Source organism: Marmota monax, unplaced genomic scaffold (assembly GCF_021218885.2).
Source record: "Marmota monax isolate L192 unplaced genomic scaffold, Marmota_monax_Labrador192_F-V1.1 WCK01_AAM20220418_F8-fsc00089, whole genome shotgun sequence".
In the NCBI taxonomy this organism is placed as follows: Eukaryota; Metazoa; Chordata; class Mammalia; order Rodentia; family Sciuridae; genus Marmota; species Marmota monax.
This window is the reverse complement of record NW_026694744.1, coordinates 7622524-7639438: the sequence shown is the minus strand read 5'-3', so window position 1 is coordinate 7639438 and position 16915 is coordinate 7622524. Positions and strand designations below refer to the sequence as shown.

At 38.5% G+C, this 16915-nt stretch overlaps 1 protein-coding gene across 1 annotated transcript in view; it reads left to right on the top strand.

Moving 5' to 3' along the window:
• The window catches only part of Wwc3 (WWC family member 3), a 113454-nt gene that overhangs the window by 47289 nt on the left and 49250 nt on the right, over positions 1–16915 (top strand). Inside the window, exons 4-5 of the mRNA XM_046424287.1 lie at positions 10730–10806; positions 12710–12789. Coding sequence (XP_046280243.1) covers positions 10730–10806; positions 12710–12789 — 157 coding nt within the window. The remainder of the gene's footprint in view (positions 1–10729; positions 10807–12709; positions 12790–16915) is intronic.

Here is a 16915-nt window from a genome sequence, read left to right as displayed (position 1 = left end):
AGAATATATGAAGTTAGTACCACTAAGTTTTATTTTATCAAAACCTAAGTCTAGTGACACACAGGAGTATGTATGTGTGACATTATTGTCATGTTATCAGGTATTTGGCTCTGGTGACCAAGCTTTGAACATAAAAGATGTGATCATAGCTATATTCTGTGTTGCAAGACAGAGTGGAATAAACGCCAAGGGGCCACATGTCTTGTGCTCTTTTTATTGCACTACTGTCAAAGGTGAAAGAAGCATAGAAAACTGTGGACAGTGGCGAGGTTTTGCCTCTGTAATAGGAATGTAAGATGTCTTTCTTACCATGTGCCTTGAGGGAATGGAGGCAACTCAGGTATAATGATGTGTTGCTTCAAAGTCACCTTATCTTCTGGTCTTCAGATATTGGTTCATGAAAGTTTTTTATTGATTCTTTTTAGTTATATATGACAATAGAATCCATTTTTATATAGTTACACAAGCATTTTCTATAATATATCTCATTCTAATTAGGACCCCAGTACATGCAAGTTTTTTTTTTTTTTTTTAAAGTTTCCATAAAAAGGTGATAGGTCAGCTCAGTGCAGAATTTTGTGGACTGGTTTCTTCTCTCCATAGTTTTCATGTAATGCCTTTCTCTGATTATCATATTGGGGTAATGCTAGCTTCATAGAATAAATTGAGAAGTTTTCTCTTCAATTTACTGTAAGAATTTTTATGGGATTAATATTAATGCTTTCTCAACTGTTTGATAGAATGTATCAGAAAAGCCACAAAGGCTTGGAGTTTTTTGTGGTAATGTTTTTAACTATAGAGTCCAATACCTTTGATAGATATAGGGTTGTTTTTTAAAATTTTTTCCTCTTGAATCAGTTTTGGTATTTGTATGTTCCAAAGGTTTTGTTCTTTTTATCTAATCTTAAACTCAGCAAACTTTTCTATAAAGAGTCAGTAGTGACTATTTTATACTTTGTGGGCTACTGGATCTTAGTCCCCACTACTTAATACTTTTGTTATTGGGCAAAAGCACTCAGAGACAATATGTAAATGAATGTGTCTGGCTGTGTTCCAATTAAAGTATAAATACAGGTAATAAGCCAGATTTGGCCCATAGGGAGTTTGTCAAACTATGATGTGAGCTGTCAAGTCTGTATTGTTCGTAGTCTCCCCTTGTTATCCTTTGACTCTCTGTAGGATACAAGGTGTGAATCCTCTTTCATGCCTGATATTAATAATGCCTGTCTTCTTTTCCTTTATTATAAGTGTAACTAAACTTTTGTCAATTTTATTTATCTTTACAATGAACTGGCTTTTGGTTTTCATTCCCCCACTGCCTCTTTCTTTTTTTCTATTGATTTTCATTATTTTTTATTTCCTTCTTTCTACTTAGTTTATCTTTAATTTGTTCTTCCCTTTCTGGCTTCCTAAAGTGGAAACTTAGATCACTGAATTTAGACCTTAGTCTTTCATATAGCCTTTAAAGGTGCAAATTCTTGAAGCTCTCTTTAATTCATCCCATACATTACTATATTTTAAAATTTTTATTCCTTTCAAAATATGTTTTCATTTCTATGTGATTTAGATTTTGACCCATGGGTTCTTTAAAAGTAAGTTGTTGGGGGCTGGAGTTGTGGTTCAGTGTTAGAACACCTGCCTCGTATGTGTGAGGCACTGGGTTTAAAAAATAAATACATAAAAATAAAAGTTCATCCACAACTAAAAATATATATGTATATGTATATTTTAAAAAGTAAGTTGTTGGGAATTTTAAAAGATAACATGTTGTTATTGATTTCTAATCTAATTCCATTGTGGTCAGAGACTAACCAAGCTAAAATTTCAATCTTTTGAAATCTATTGAGATGACTTTTATGGCCCACCATGTGGTATCTCTTGGTGATCTCAAGAACAGATGCCCTTAGACTTGATGCCTCAACATCACAGCTAGCTGAAACATTGACTTATAACTGGTTCTGAGATCATGTAGTTCATACAGCTTTCAGAAAGCTACTTGGCAGAAGCAAGGTTAAACCAAACAAAATTGCCATTTTTTTGCTAAATAAATTGAATATTGGCAGTTTCTTATGATTCAACCTAATAGTGCGTTTCTTTCCCATATCCCTTAGGCACTTTATCTGTTACATTTTGGGTTTGGTTAGGTCCCCAAAGAGGCCCTCAAATCAATCTTTCAAAAAGTGGAACAGAAGAAGTACATATCAGAAAAACTTGGTAGGAAGTTTCTTTCTCGTGATTAAAAAGAAGAATTGAGTTAAGAGAAGGTGGTGTGTGTTATGTACTAGCTACAATCAGTGCAGCCAGAATTTCAGCTTCAAGGAGTGTGGGCACTCTGGACTGTACATCTTTGAAGAGGTAGATATAGGGGAACCTTAGAGCAGCCACTCTGAAGGTGGAGATGGGGAAACCCAATGCAGTGTTGAGCCTGTGGAGTAAGGTTATTCAGTACTTAGAGTCCTATGGATCTGGGATATTCAGCAAGATTGGCTTTTGTATTTCCATCGCCTTTTTATGCTCTTGATGTTTGGGCAAATAAGGAATTATACTTAATTGCATTCCTTCCTGTACCCCACAGAATTTTATTAATGCTCAGTAAAAATACTCAAGACGCTATCTTTCTCAAGACGCTGTCTTTGAAGTGGTATCTGCTTCTTCAGTAGAGGAAACTGACAGTTCTGTAGTGTTGAGAATTGAATATACCTATCAGTTTCCATTGGCTGACCTGTGAAGTCTTGGTTTAGACAGAGTCCTTTCTCCATGTGAATAGGTTGCCTTGGAGGCCAGAATTAGGCCTGTCTGTTTTCATGAAAGGGCTAGAGATGCCAGTGGAGCTTCCTGGGGCCTCTTAGCTCACCAGGGAAAAAGTCAACTATGAATGGAATCTAGGAGTTAATCCAAGTGGTTTATCAAATTGCTCTGTCCCTAGGGCTCCTACTAGGCTCTTTTAGTCTGTTGTTTAACCTGAACAACTGATTACAATGAGGAAAACCCTGATAGTCATGACTCAAATGAATTCTTTCTGGCCACAGGATAAAGTTCAGTACAGTGATCCTGTTGGTTTGAATTGCTGATTTAACAGATGGCTTGCACAGCCATGTCAGAGGTAATGGGCCCACGTTGGTAGCTGCTGTGGCTGTACCACAGCACATCTGGCTCCAGTTGGCTACTTGGATCTTACAGCCTCTCCATCTCTTTCACTGCCAGTTGATCACCTGAAGCAGGGAGGTGACTCCTTGCTCTGGTACTGGGAACTATATATCACCTGGATTTACTTTGTTACTTCTTCATTGATAATATCTTGAAGTAGAAGAAAATAATATTCAATAAGGTAGTGTTTCATATGCTTTGTTATGTTTTCCACATTGTAGCCTCTGCTATCATCTTGGGAAACTGAATCAATCGACTAAATTACTTCTTCAAGGTTATATACCCAGTAAATGATAGAATTTGAATTTGAACCCAGATCTATTTTTTTTCATGGCTGTCAGTTCTCTGTACTATTTCCCAGACAAACAAGGCAGCTCAGAAGAGCTGATTGCATTTTTAGAATGCTTAACTTCTCTTTCAAGTTATCTGAAAATAAAGGCTGGTTATAAATGGACAGGTTGTATGGCAATTATACAACAATAAAGGGGCAAGAGGAAAGCAGAGCACTTTCTACTTCTTGACTTTCTCATGGCCCATGTAGGATCACTCAGCTATTTCTTCACTTTTTGACAGGTATTTATTAAGTACCCACTGTTGGTATACACTAAATGCTAGGAACACACTTTATTCCTAATGACTGATTACAGGGGAGAATGAGGCAATAATGATAAACAGCCATTTTTAATGTTGGAGCAGAAGGGTGTGGGGAGGAGTGGAGGAGAGGAAGTGCATCTCACTTATACCCTTCAAAAATTTTCTCCTGAGCTATTGAAATCACCAGAAAAAAACTCCATTCATTGGAGAGGAAAGATTTTGTGTCAATGTTGAGCCATCTGGTATCTAAGAATATCCAAGCCTTGACCTTTTTTGCTCCTGACCAAAACAAATTCAGATGCTTTGCTGGATTAGCTGGAGCACAATCTCCAGGAACCAAGATCCCAACTCTATTTCTATGGGCCTCTGAGCTCACTGCCTGGTGCTCAGTCTTATTTTCTGCTTTGTAGAATACTGGGATGAGACTGGTTCACAATGGGCTCATTCTCTCAGTGGCACACCTGATAATTTTTCTACAGCTTTATTTTTTTTTTTAACTTTTTTTTTTATTGTTGGTTGTTCAAAACATTACATAGTTCTTGATATATCATCTTTCACACTTTGCTTCAAGTGGGTTATGAACTCCCATTTTTAGCCCATATACAGATTGCAGAATCACATCAATTACACATCCATTGATTTACATATTGCCATACTAGTGACTGTCGTGTTCTGCTACCTTTCCTATCCTCTACTATCCCCCCTCCCCTCCCCTCCCCTCCCCTCCCCTCTTCTCTCTCTGTCCCCTCTACTGACCTTCATTTCTCCCCCTTGTATTATTTTTCCCTTTCCCCTCATTTCCTCTTGTATGTTCTTTTGTATACCCTGAGGGTCTCCTTCCATTTCCATGCAATTTCCCTTTTCTCTCCCTTTCCCTCCCACCTCTCATCTCTGTTTAATGTTAATCTTCTTCTCATGCTCTTCGTCCCTACTCTGTTCTTAGTTACTCTCCTTATATCAAAGAAGACATTTGGCATTTGTTTTTTAGGGATTGGCTAGCTTCACTTAGCATAATCTGCTCTAGTGCCATCCATTTCCCTGCAAATTCTATGAGTTTGTCATTTTTTAATGCAGAGTAATACTCCATTGTGTATAAATGCCACATTTTTTTAATCCATTCGTCTATTGAAGGGCGTCTGGGTTGGTTCCACAGTCTTGGCCAAGGACCTGAACAGACACTTCTTAGAGGAGGACATACAATCAATCAACAAGTACATGAAAAAATGCTCACCATCTCTAGCAGTCAGAGAAATGCAAATCAAAACCACCCTAAGATACCATCTCACTCCAGTAAGATTGGCAGCCATTATGAAGTCAAACAACAACAAGTGCTGGCGAGGATGTGGGGAAAAGGGTACACTTGTACATTGCTGGTGGGACTGCAAATTGGTGCAGCCAATTTGGAAAGCAGTATGGAGATTTCTTGGAAAGCTGGGAATGGAGCCACCATTTGACCCAGCTATTCCCCTTCTTGGTCTATTCCCTAAAGACCTAAAAAGAGCATGCTACAGGGACACTGCTACATCGATGTTCATAGCAGCTCAATTTACAGCTTTATTTTGTAGATTTCTCTTCTCCATTTTTCTTTGCAACATGTTCACCTCTCTGCCTTCTTTTTAAATGAGGAATGCATTCATTATCTCAGAAGCCTTTTCTAGTGTTACTCCTTCATTCTTTTTTTTTTTAAAGAGAGAGAGAGAGAGAGAGAGAGAGAGAGAGAGAGAGAGAATTTTAATATTTATTTTTTAGTTTTCGGCGGACACAACATCTTTGTTTGTATGTGGTGCTGAGGATCGAACCCGGGCCGCACACACGCCAGGCAAGCGCACTACCGCTTGAGCCACATCCCCAGCCCACTCCTTCATTCTTGAGAAACCTCTGGCATCTACCCAGATATGCCATTTATCTGGCATTCAGATAAATGATGTGATGATTTTCAGGATCTTCTGGAAGAAATTCTTATTTATATATTTTTTTGTGGTGCTGGGGATTGAATCCAGGGCCTTGTGCATGTGAGGCAAGCCTTCTACCAACTGTGCTGTAACCCCAGCCTTGGAAAAAATTCTTGCATGAGTAGAATTATAATCTGAGCTACAGGTTTGCAGACTATGTTAGTTCTGCTGGCTGAATCCTGTCCAATGCAGGTGTTGCAAATAACGTCTTCTTGGAACACAGCCATGCCCATTCACTCACTTGTTGTCTATGGCAGCGAAAAAAGCAGAATTGAAAATTCAACACAGACTGTATGGCCCACAGCAAAATGTACTGATTCTCTGTCCCTTTGCAGAACCAGTGGTTCTCAACCTTGGCTGCAAGTTCAAATTTCCTGGAGGGCTTTTAAAAACTACTAGGGCCTGGGCCCTATGCTGCCCCTAGATTTATTTAATTGGCCTTTGATGGGGGAGGCAATATTTTGCATGTTTCTTTAAAGCTCCCCAGGTGGTTCCTGAGTCAAGATCTACTGGTTTAGATTGACTGTGTATGTCCCTTCTAGCAGCAGGAATGCGACTTTGTTATCCTGACTGCCAGGAGCAATACACTGAAAGTATCTTTAGGTGCCTGGGAAAGAGTCAGCCTTATCTCCAGTGAGAAGGTGCTGACTCACCCTGGATTCTTGGGTCAGGTGGTGGTGAGGCTTGACCTTATCAGCCATCAGTCCTGCCAACATTCTTTCCGAGGCTCCAAGCCCATCCCACAAAAACTATCTTCCCTCGCTCCTAGCTAAAGGATTTCTCATCTGCTGTCTGAGTTAGGATAAAGGCTACAGTCAATCTGTTCGGACTTTTGTTTTCCTTCACATGAGCATGTTGGAGCAGGCAGGAGAAAAATGGATCATGCAGCATTTTCCCCACATATTAGTCTGCAAGCCTCAATCTTGGAGGCAGTAGTAGAGTACATGTGTTTACTGAGAGATAATCCCCCAGGAGTTCTAGACACAAATTCTCTTATGAATGATGGCATAGTATAGATCAAGTCATTACAAATTCAGTCTTTTAATCTACAAAATGGGGAAGCATAATCATCATCTTCCTTTCATGAAGATTTTTGAAAATAGGTGAAATAATTGTGAAAGGGCCTCTAAAATAGCAAGGTATAATAATTTAAATTGCTGTGGTCCAGCTAAACTATAACCTTATTATTATATCATCTGAAGCAATATTTTATGCCGGAGCCGACTCCTTAAGCTATTTAATAGCTCTGCATATTCAACTCTCTAGAGAAAAGAAAGTTCCAAGGTGGCAGTCTGGTCTTTATCATAAACTTTGAGATTAGAGACATGTTTACCAGAGGAAGAACTTTTTATAAATGTTGTAGAGTGCATGCTGTTAAAAAGGGGGTCTGGAATCCTAAAACTCTAAAAATGGTTCTGTTAGACCTATGGGAGGATCTAAGAAACTGAGGCTTTTATTTATAAATTGAACTATACTATTTCAAAGTTATGCCAGTGTTCACAACTATTCTTAGTATTTGGAGATAAAAGTTATTCATGGTCTTAGGTACTTGAGTTGCCTTATTCCCTTGTTTCAGACCTGGGATTTCATAATTGTAGAGACCATAGGTAAAGTTATATGAATGGTATAAGTAAAATCTGTCATTTGGGATGATTTTAGCTGTAAGTAATGGAAAACTAACTTTCATGGGCCTGGACAACATTCATTATCACATAATATCACATAATATCATAATAGTCCTTTGGGGGCTGGGTGGAGTTTTTCCATTGTTGTATCTGATGGCTCCATGTGTTCTTGGTTTATCAAATTTGATGTCTAGGACTGAGTATGCACCAAGTCTCCTAGAGGAGAGGTAGCTACTTGTCAACATTGGAGTTCTATTAATTAGGAAGGAGAAATGGGAGGAAGGCTGCTGCATTGATGTCCAACAGTACTAACCACATGCTCCTTTATGTATTTCAAGTCTCCACTGATTTTCCCTATGAAATTGCAGGCAGAAGAAGTTTGGTGGTAATGATTTCCAGTCATTGTTACTGATGTTAAACATTGAAGTTAACTTTGCTGAAATTCCGTGGTGGGGTTACTTTCTACTCTTAATGTGATAAATCCCAGGCGATAACCATTGGAATTGTCTTCCTATTAAGTTGACCAGTTGTACACACATGTAAAGGAGGAGGCAGCCATCTGTAGCCTCATTTGTATATTGCTTCCCTCCAGGGTAGAGGGCCTTTAAGCTCAGGTCTGGGAGATTTAAGTCCCAGGACTTCATTGTGAAGGTTTTCTATAAACAATTTTTTGTCTCTTGAGGGCACATTGTTTGAGTTATTGCTTTCATTACTGATCTTAAATGAAACCCATAAGTCCGGCAATATTTAAGTCATAGGATTTGGAAATAGCCCTTCTCATCTAACAATTTTTTTTCAGTGCTGGGGTTTGAATCCAGGGCTTCACACATGCTAGGCAAGTGCTGTACCACTGAATTACATCCCCTGCCCATGAAATTTGTTTTAAAAATATTTTATTTTGTATCCTTGAGAGATCACAATTTTAAGTATAAGAACATTTGAGATAAAACTGGCAAACATTTAGCTCCTCTAGATATTTATTTCCAGTAGAACCAGATTGAAGTTCTGACCAAATGGGGCTTGAATAGAAGATTTTCCATAGAACCATTTTTAAAATGGGAGATCTGAACTGCTCAAATTAACTTTGGATATTGTTCTAATTGAAGTTTTAAATAATCCTGCTGTGTAAGCTACTTAATGGTTTTGAGCTATCCTTTCTAATATAAAGCCAGAAAAGGATTTTTTTCTCTTGCCACATTCTTTGTTGGTATGTTATAGTTGTACATAATCATGGAATTTGTTGTTACATATTCATACATGTACACACTATGACAATATAATTTGACCAATATCATTCCCCAGCACTCCCCCTCTCCTTCCCTACCTTCTAGTCCCTTTCCTCTACTGATCTCCCTTTGATTTTCATGAGATTCCCCACCATTCCACCTTTTCTTTCCCTTTTCTTTTCTAGTTTCCACATATGAGAGAAGATATACAACCCTGATCTTCTGAGTTTGGCTTGTTTCACTTAACATAATGGTCTCAAGTTCCATTCATTTTCCTACAAATGACCTAATTTCATTTTTCTTTAGGGCTGAATAAAACTCCATTGTGTATATATATATGCCACATTTTCTTTATCCATTCATTCTCTGATGGAACCTAGGCTGATTACATAGTTTGACTATTGTGAATTGTGCTGTTGTAAACATAGGTATGCTTGTATCACTGTAGTATGATGACCTTAATTCTTTAGGCTAATACTATGGAGTGGTATAGCTGGGTCATATGACAGTTCCATGCCTAGTCTTTTAGGAACCTCCATACTGATTTCTGTAGTGATTTTACTAATTTACAATCCCACCAACAATGTAAAAGTGTTCCTTTTTTCCCCACATTCTCTCCAGTGTTTATTAGTATTTGTATTCTTGATGACTGCTATTCTCACTGGTGTGAGATGAAATTTTAATGTAGTTTTGATATGCATTTCCCAATTGCTAATAGTGTTGAATATTTTTCATATATTTCTTGGTCATTTGTATTTTTTCTTTTGAGAATTGTCTGTTTAATTAATTTTCCCATGCATTAGTTGAGTTATTTGACTTTTTGGTGTTATATTTTTAGAGTTCTTTATATAGTCTAGATATTAATCCTCTGTTGGAAGAGTAGCTAGCAAAGCTTTTGTCCCATTTTGTAGGTTCTCTTCACATTACTAATTGTTTTCTTTGCTATGCAGAGCTTTTTAATTTGATGCCATGCCGTTTATTAATTCTTGTCATTAAGGAAAGGATTTTGAACTAAGTTATAGTTCTAGGCACCTAAGTTAACTGTGTGACAGTCAACCTTTGGTACTCAAACCAAAAAAGTAAAAGAAGTGGTTATGGCCCTGCTGATGGATTTTCTGAGCAGGTGATATTAAGGACAGTAACCAGGAGGCTGATAATACTAGTGTGGAATGACTCACAGATGAAGACAGATGAGCTGAGGAAGAGAATAGAAGTCAAATTGCCATAATACAAAAGCCTGTAGTTTCAGACACCAAAAGAAAGGAGCCAGAAACATCAAGAAAAAGCTATGCAGAGAGATGGAAGGAGTGGTAGAAATGAGAAACAGCCACTGGCTGCTCTGGCCACTGGAGTACTAGAAAAGAAGTGCAGTTCTCTGTGCCGACAGAAATTGGCAGAGAGCACTTAGCCTGTAAACAGCTTTGTGGAGCTTATTCACCCTGAGTATTGGCTATTCATACTAATGACACTGTGTCTGTAAAAAGCATTTAAATCATGTGCACTGCACTGTTTAAGAAAGCATTGAGTGATGTGATATATTTAAGCTAAATATCCATCAATGACAAGCAACTAGAATAAAACCATGAGTGCCTCATTTAAGTTTCTGGGAACAAAAAACTTGAGGGTGCAACTTTCCTCAACTTTGCCAGACTAGTGTAGTACTAGTAGTGGCATAGTACAAATCTGCCTTTTTTATTTTATAAATTTTTAATGTGTCAAAAATTGAAGAAAATGAATACAAAATCAAAATGCAACCACAGAAAATAATCATAGTTAACCTTTTGCTTCTATCCTTCAGTGACTTCCATATATGTATATTGGAAAAGACAGGAACAAGGGGTTCATACTGCTTATACCTGCACATAGGACAGCTTTCCATGCCATAATCACCTCTTGTTTCCTCTTGTGTATGTATGTTTTTTAACCCTAGTAGATTTGTAGTAGAAATAAATAGGGTTTGATTTTCCTGCAGCCATATATTTTCCTATATGGGATCATGAAGAAAATCTTGATGAAAAAAATCAAACCTCAGGATTTGAGGTTGTGCAATGTTAATTCTTTAGGAAACAGTGCCCACTTAAATCAGATATTTAGAATTAATTATTTAATATGGTAAATCAGAAGTTCCTTGTGTTTATTTATTTTAAGGATCTATTGTAAAATAAAATATTTTTCTTCTATTTAGCCTTCTCAGGATATTCAACAAATACAAAGTATGACCCACACCAAATTAAAGCCGAAATAGCAAGTCGTCGGGATAGGGTGAGTAAAACTAGTATTTTTACAACTAGATTCACCATACACATTCTTCTCTTTTAAAATTTTGGTGTTTATTTTGATATATTCATAAATGCATATAACATAGTTTTCTCCATTTTAATCCCTAGTATTATCCCCTTCCCTTCCATCCTCCCTCCATTCACCCCCTTCCTCTACAGTATTGGTCTTCCTTTTATTTATTTAATTGGTGCATTATTATATATAAAATTGGAATTTATTGTGATATATTCATGCATGCACATAGCATAATTTGGTCAACTATATTCCCCACTTCTTCCCCTTCACCTCCTTTCCTCTCTCATCTTTTATCCCCTGCTGCTTCTCTACTTTTCTCCGTTCTATTTCTATGAGATCCCCTTGATTTTATTCCTTTTTAATCTCCAGCTTCCACTATGAAAGAAAACATTCAACCTTTGACTTTCTGGGTCTGTCTTCTTTCTTTCTTTCTTTTTTTTTGGTCTTGTCTTATTTCACTTAGCATGATGTTCTCCAGTTCTATCCATTTTCATTCTTCTTCTGAGTAGAGCTCCATTGTGTACATATACCACATTTTCTTTATCCATTCATCTGTTGATGAGACTTGTTCTACTACATGCTTTTTATGTAAAATTATTAATCATGGTTCATTTTGTGGTTATCAGTGCATCTAACATGTTTTAGTAAGATTTTTAATTTCTTGGTTTATTATTGTTTTTTTTGTTTGTTTGTTTGTTTTACTTTCCACTTTTTCCAATAAAAGGAAAAAAGTTTCATTTTGAAGCCTTAGCTCACTTGACAAAAGATAGCCTGTATCCCTGTGTATTTCATGGGGCTGGACTCACCAGCTTTGGGGAAGACATGGTAACATCAGGGCCCAGTCTCATAAGGCTACTTCTCTGGACTACAGAGGTGCCAACTTTGTCCCTTAGCAGCCTCAGCAACTAATGTTCTCCACTGGGTGACTAGTCCTAGAGGGATGGATTCTACCACAGTGTTTGACCAGAAGGGTTCAGATGCTCCTTCCCTGGTGATGCCTGGATGCTTCAAGTGTCACCTCATTTTATCCCATCAGACCTTTGTCTTGGCTGTCTACGAAGGATGACTTTTTTTTTTTTTTGTAACAGGGATTTAGCACCCAGGGGTGCTGAACCACTGAGCCACATCCCCAGCCCTTTTAAATATTTTATTTACAGTCAGGGTCTCATTGAGTTGCTAAGTGCCTCGCTAATCTGCTGAGACTGGCTTTGAACTCACGATCCTCCTGCCTCAACCTCCTGAGTTGCTGGGATTACAGGCATGTGCCACCATGCCTGGCTGAAGGGGGTCACTTTTGTTGCATGTGTGAAAAAGCACAGGGGACACATTGAGGCCTCTCCTTCTCCTGGTCTGTCATTCTCTGAACCAGGGTATATCTTTTAGGTAGTGGATCTCAAATTTTAGCATAGTTAAGAAAAATACCTGAGAGCTTTGTGAAAGTACAGAATTCCAGGTTAACTCCTGGGATTTATGTAGTCCTAGAGCCGGTCCAGAATCTGTTTAGAAAAGCCTAGCAGGCAGTTGAGTTTCAGGTAGTAGAGACCCACCTTTTAGAAACAAAAGTTTCCTAGGTCTAGTAAGTAGAAGGAAGGATAATGAAGTATTACAAGTTTGCTAATTGTAACATAGAAATTGTTACCTCAAAAAAGAAATAGTTATACAGGTTTCCCACGTGGGTAGGGGATTTTGGTGTCTAAGCAAGGCGGTTCTTCCAGAGTGGTGGTGGTTTTATCTGTGCAAATGGAAGTTCATGGAGGGAATAGATGATCCTTGAAATTGCAAGCGAATTAGAAACTTAAATGACAGTGCAAATAACAACTATAGAAACTGTTTTTCACAGCTTGTTTTTGAAAATGGAATTTGTCTTTAGCTTTCCAGATTAAAACGAGAGCTGACCCAGATGAAGCAAGAACTACAGTACAAAGAAAAGGGCGTGGAGACCCTGCAAGAGTGAGTTGCCTGCATGTGTAGATGAGAGCATTTGCCTGTGATTTCCTGTTGTCTTGACTAATTGGGCTCCTGGACACATGTACCCAAAGTTTCATGACCTTTGCTTTTATGCCTTTATTTATGCTTGTTCTTTCCCAATATTATACATCAGAGGCTCTCTGTCTCTTAAAGATTTTTTAATCCTTTAAATGGGAACACTGAGAAAAGAAGACCTTTATTTGTATGTATTATTTGTATGTTCATAGCTCTCCTTTCCAAGGCACACATGACCATTTGCATTTGAATTTGGGTTTTTAAAATTTTATTCTTTTAAAATTTTTATTCTAAAATTTAAATTAATTAAAGTAAAAAATTTAGAATTTAGTTTCTCATTCTCAGTAGCCATGTCTGAAGTGCTCAGTAGTCACATGTGGTTAGTGCACATTTTTTTCCACCATGACACTAGTGTGACATTTTGGACCAGATAACACACTTTGTGAGTGTCATTCTGTTACTGTAGGATGTTGAACAGCATCCCTGGCTTTTACCTGATAGCTGCCAGTAGCACCCAACCCCTCATTATGACAATTGAAAAGGGCTGCAGATATTCCTAAGTGCCCTGAGTTGAAAACCTCAGGGCTAGTTGATACTCATCGGGTAGCATAGGCAATAGATTTCCATCATCACAGAACTAGCCCTCAGACAGTCTACAAGTCTCCCTATTCACATCTTTACAATTTTAACTTTATCCCTACCAAGAGTTTCAAGGTGAATTTCTTACCATCAGTGAGCTATATTAAATCAGCAAATTTAATGAACAAACATTGTTGTTTTACAAATGGCTATTATGATGGTCTGAAAGGATTAATTTTGTTAAGAGAGTATTATTGGCTTGTTGACTGAGTGCTCTCTTGACTCAGAGCCTGGCTTCACTGGCTAAAATTGGACATGTGCTTCACACTTTCTGAGCCTACTTTTCTTATTTGTAAATGGTGATTAACTTAGGTTGCTATATTAAAATACTATTGACTGCATGGCTTGAACAATGGATATTTTTTCACAGTTCTGGAGACTGAAAGTCCAAGACTTCATTCCTAGTACAGGCCTCATTGCTGACTTTCAGGTGGTCACTTTTTTGCAGTGTCTTCACATGGCTCAGAGAAAGAGCTCTGGATCTCTCTTCCTTTTTCTGCAAGGACACTAATGCCATCATTGGGATCCTACCCTCATTACCTCATCTAAGCCTAATTACTTTCCACTGGCCCCACTTCAAATACTTTCATATTGGGGGTGAGGCTTCAAAATAAGAATCTAGTGTGGGGGATCATAAACACAGAATACATAATAGTGATCACTGTGCTAAATTGTTCAGAGGGTGGTGCCAGGGTCTTGTACCTAGTCAGCCTTCATCAAAGGCAGGAACCCACATGGCTACTATAGTGATGAGGACAAATAATGTGCCATGCTTTGCACTGTGGAGACAGGCTCAATAACAGTGTACCAAATATGACTGCAGTATCTGTCTTTATAGGGAGGTAATAAATGAATGTGAACGACATATGTAATTATCTCTACCTTATTCAAAGGGGAAGACTGGATATAGCAAACCCTGTTGTTTAACATTATGTCAAGATTGACCTCCTTAATTAGTCTGGATTGGGTTGGTTCAGGATTCATTTGTGTCTGTTTTTTCATTAAGGCCATCTAGGCACCTGGGGAGATACAAAGAAAGGGGAGTTGCATAGAGGGGCTCGGGCTCGACTTTCTTATCCCTGTCCCTCAGGGCTGTTAAAAGATGATGGTTTGTTCAGAAACACTGCCATGCCCCCTGCAGGTGGGTTTTAATAAGCCTATTAACATGAGTGTGATCTGAATTCTTTTAAAGTCATTGTCCACTTTTTGCTTTCTCTGTTGTTACTCTGATGTGCTGTTACACTTGTGTTTGCATGCTCTTTCCTGTGTTTTAGATCTACTATTTGAGGTTCTTTTAATTAGCCCTAGTTAGTAGTACAGCCCCCACTCCACACCCCCCAAAAAGTTCAGTTTTAAGCAAATGAAGCTTCTTTTCCAGTACTGGTACAGTCTACTGGTTTCGTTGGTTATTTTGTCCACTTGCTACAGTGTTTCCCAGTGCACTGTGATTTTACCCCTGACAGTCCAGTCAGGCTCCAGAAACTCCAGCACCTCCTAGGATGCTTTTCTGTGTGTGGTATCTGTGTCATCCTGTGTCACTTCTGCTAAAGAGATTGACAAAGAATAAGTGCAACAAGTAATTTGATCTGATAGGTCTTCAAGTTGCCCAAACTGTCTAATTGAATTGGAGGGTGATTTCCTACTTTCATTGGGCCCCACAGTAGGTTTCTCTCATTACCCTACAATGTCTATAGGTAATATGTCATTTTAACACTAGTCATTGTGTGTGCTGGAGGTTGTAATTTTCATTCTCACTTGCAGAAGCTCTGAGGAAGGTGACTGGGGTTCAGGCACAGTCTGAGGCTACACAGTATCCATGAGGCTCATGGGAGATCCAAGCTTTGTGCTTTTCCATGCTGGCTGTGACTTCTGTATGGGATCACCTGGGCTCAGTGCCTGCTCCTTTGCCTAGGCTCCATCACTCTGGACAGCTCCATTTCCTTATTGAAGACAAAGGCTATCTGACAATGTCAGTTTAAAACTGAATACTCGAGAAAATGAAATGTGCCAAGAGAAAGGCAGTTCCCCTCACTAGAAAGTAAATCCACCTCTTGTAGTCATCAAGGATAGGAAAAGGCAACTTCTTTTTCTCCAGATGTATGGGGTAGGGGAGCAGGAGTGGGCACAGAGAGATTTAACTTGATCCCCACAGCTAACATGGAGTATGAGTTGTGCTCCTGGAAGAGAGAAGAGCAATGTTTGTATTTTCTTTCTGCTTTCATTAGCAAGATCCCACACTTGGGAACAGCAGTTATAAACTTGCCCTTTGCCAAGGGGAGGCTGCTCGTGCCTGCCAGAGCTCAAGGGAACACTCGCCCTCCCCTGGGGAGGCTGAGGAGTGGCAGTAAAGGCTCTGGACCTGGCCTTGGTCCTGAGGGGCCCACCCCCTGCCATGTGTTCTGCCAATAGGCCAGGCAGCTTTCCCCAGAGGAGCTGCAGAGCAAGGCCTTGCTTAATCGGCATGTTGCCTCTGCTCATTTGAAGATGCATTGTCACTGCATATTTACTTGATTCTGTGACACAACCTCTCAGGAAGAAGAGAACACACGGACATTTATATCACTCTTAAAACTCTTTGTAAGTGAAAAATAATCTGGTAGCCTTTCTATGAGTTCCATAGGCTTTGAGATGAAAACAGTCTCATTGTTTTTCTGATATTGAAGATTTGGCATTTCTGTTTGGGTTCAATCATTCAATTTATGTTATTCATTGAGAAATTTTGAAAACTCTTTTTAAGCATTGAAGATATGGTTACCACACCTCAACTCTGAAATCCTGAATACAAGTACAAATAGTACATAAATGTAGAGCTTCTCTGATTTTATTACCAACATCAATTTAAGGCAGTGGCCCTAGATTCTCCTCCAGAAAACTTTCTGCTATTCTTGCTTCCCAGAATCACCAGTGTATTCTTTTCCAGAGCACCTCACCAGGAGTCTGGCTGCTTATAACATTTTAAATTTAACTTGTTTATCTTGGTGAATTTCCTGGCTAGCAAGGAAATCCATCATTATGCTTGAGTCCAAGTGAGGAAAAAAGAACCTTTTGTATTTTAAAAAATATCTGTATATGTTGTTAGTATGTGTAGCAGGGAGCTGGCCATGGATATAGTCTCTGGATTAATGATAGAATATATACATGTGTGTATGTATTATTTATTTTTTAAAATATTTCAATGATGGAAAATGTCAACGATAAACAAAAGAGAGAAAATAGTATAATGAAACCCTCCTGTAAACTTAATCCCAATCTTGGCTCATTTTGTAATCCTGCCCCATCCTCTAAATTCTTGGTCCCTTATTGAAGAAAACTCCAGAATCACATTTTGATGATATTTACCCCTCCTAAATCTGTGGACTCCTTTTAAAAACATAACTCTAATACTCATACTCCACTTGTGAGGCATCCCTTCTCTAGCCACACTGTCCTATTTCTCTACTGTTTGGGTTCAGAT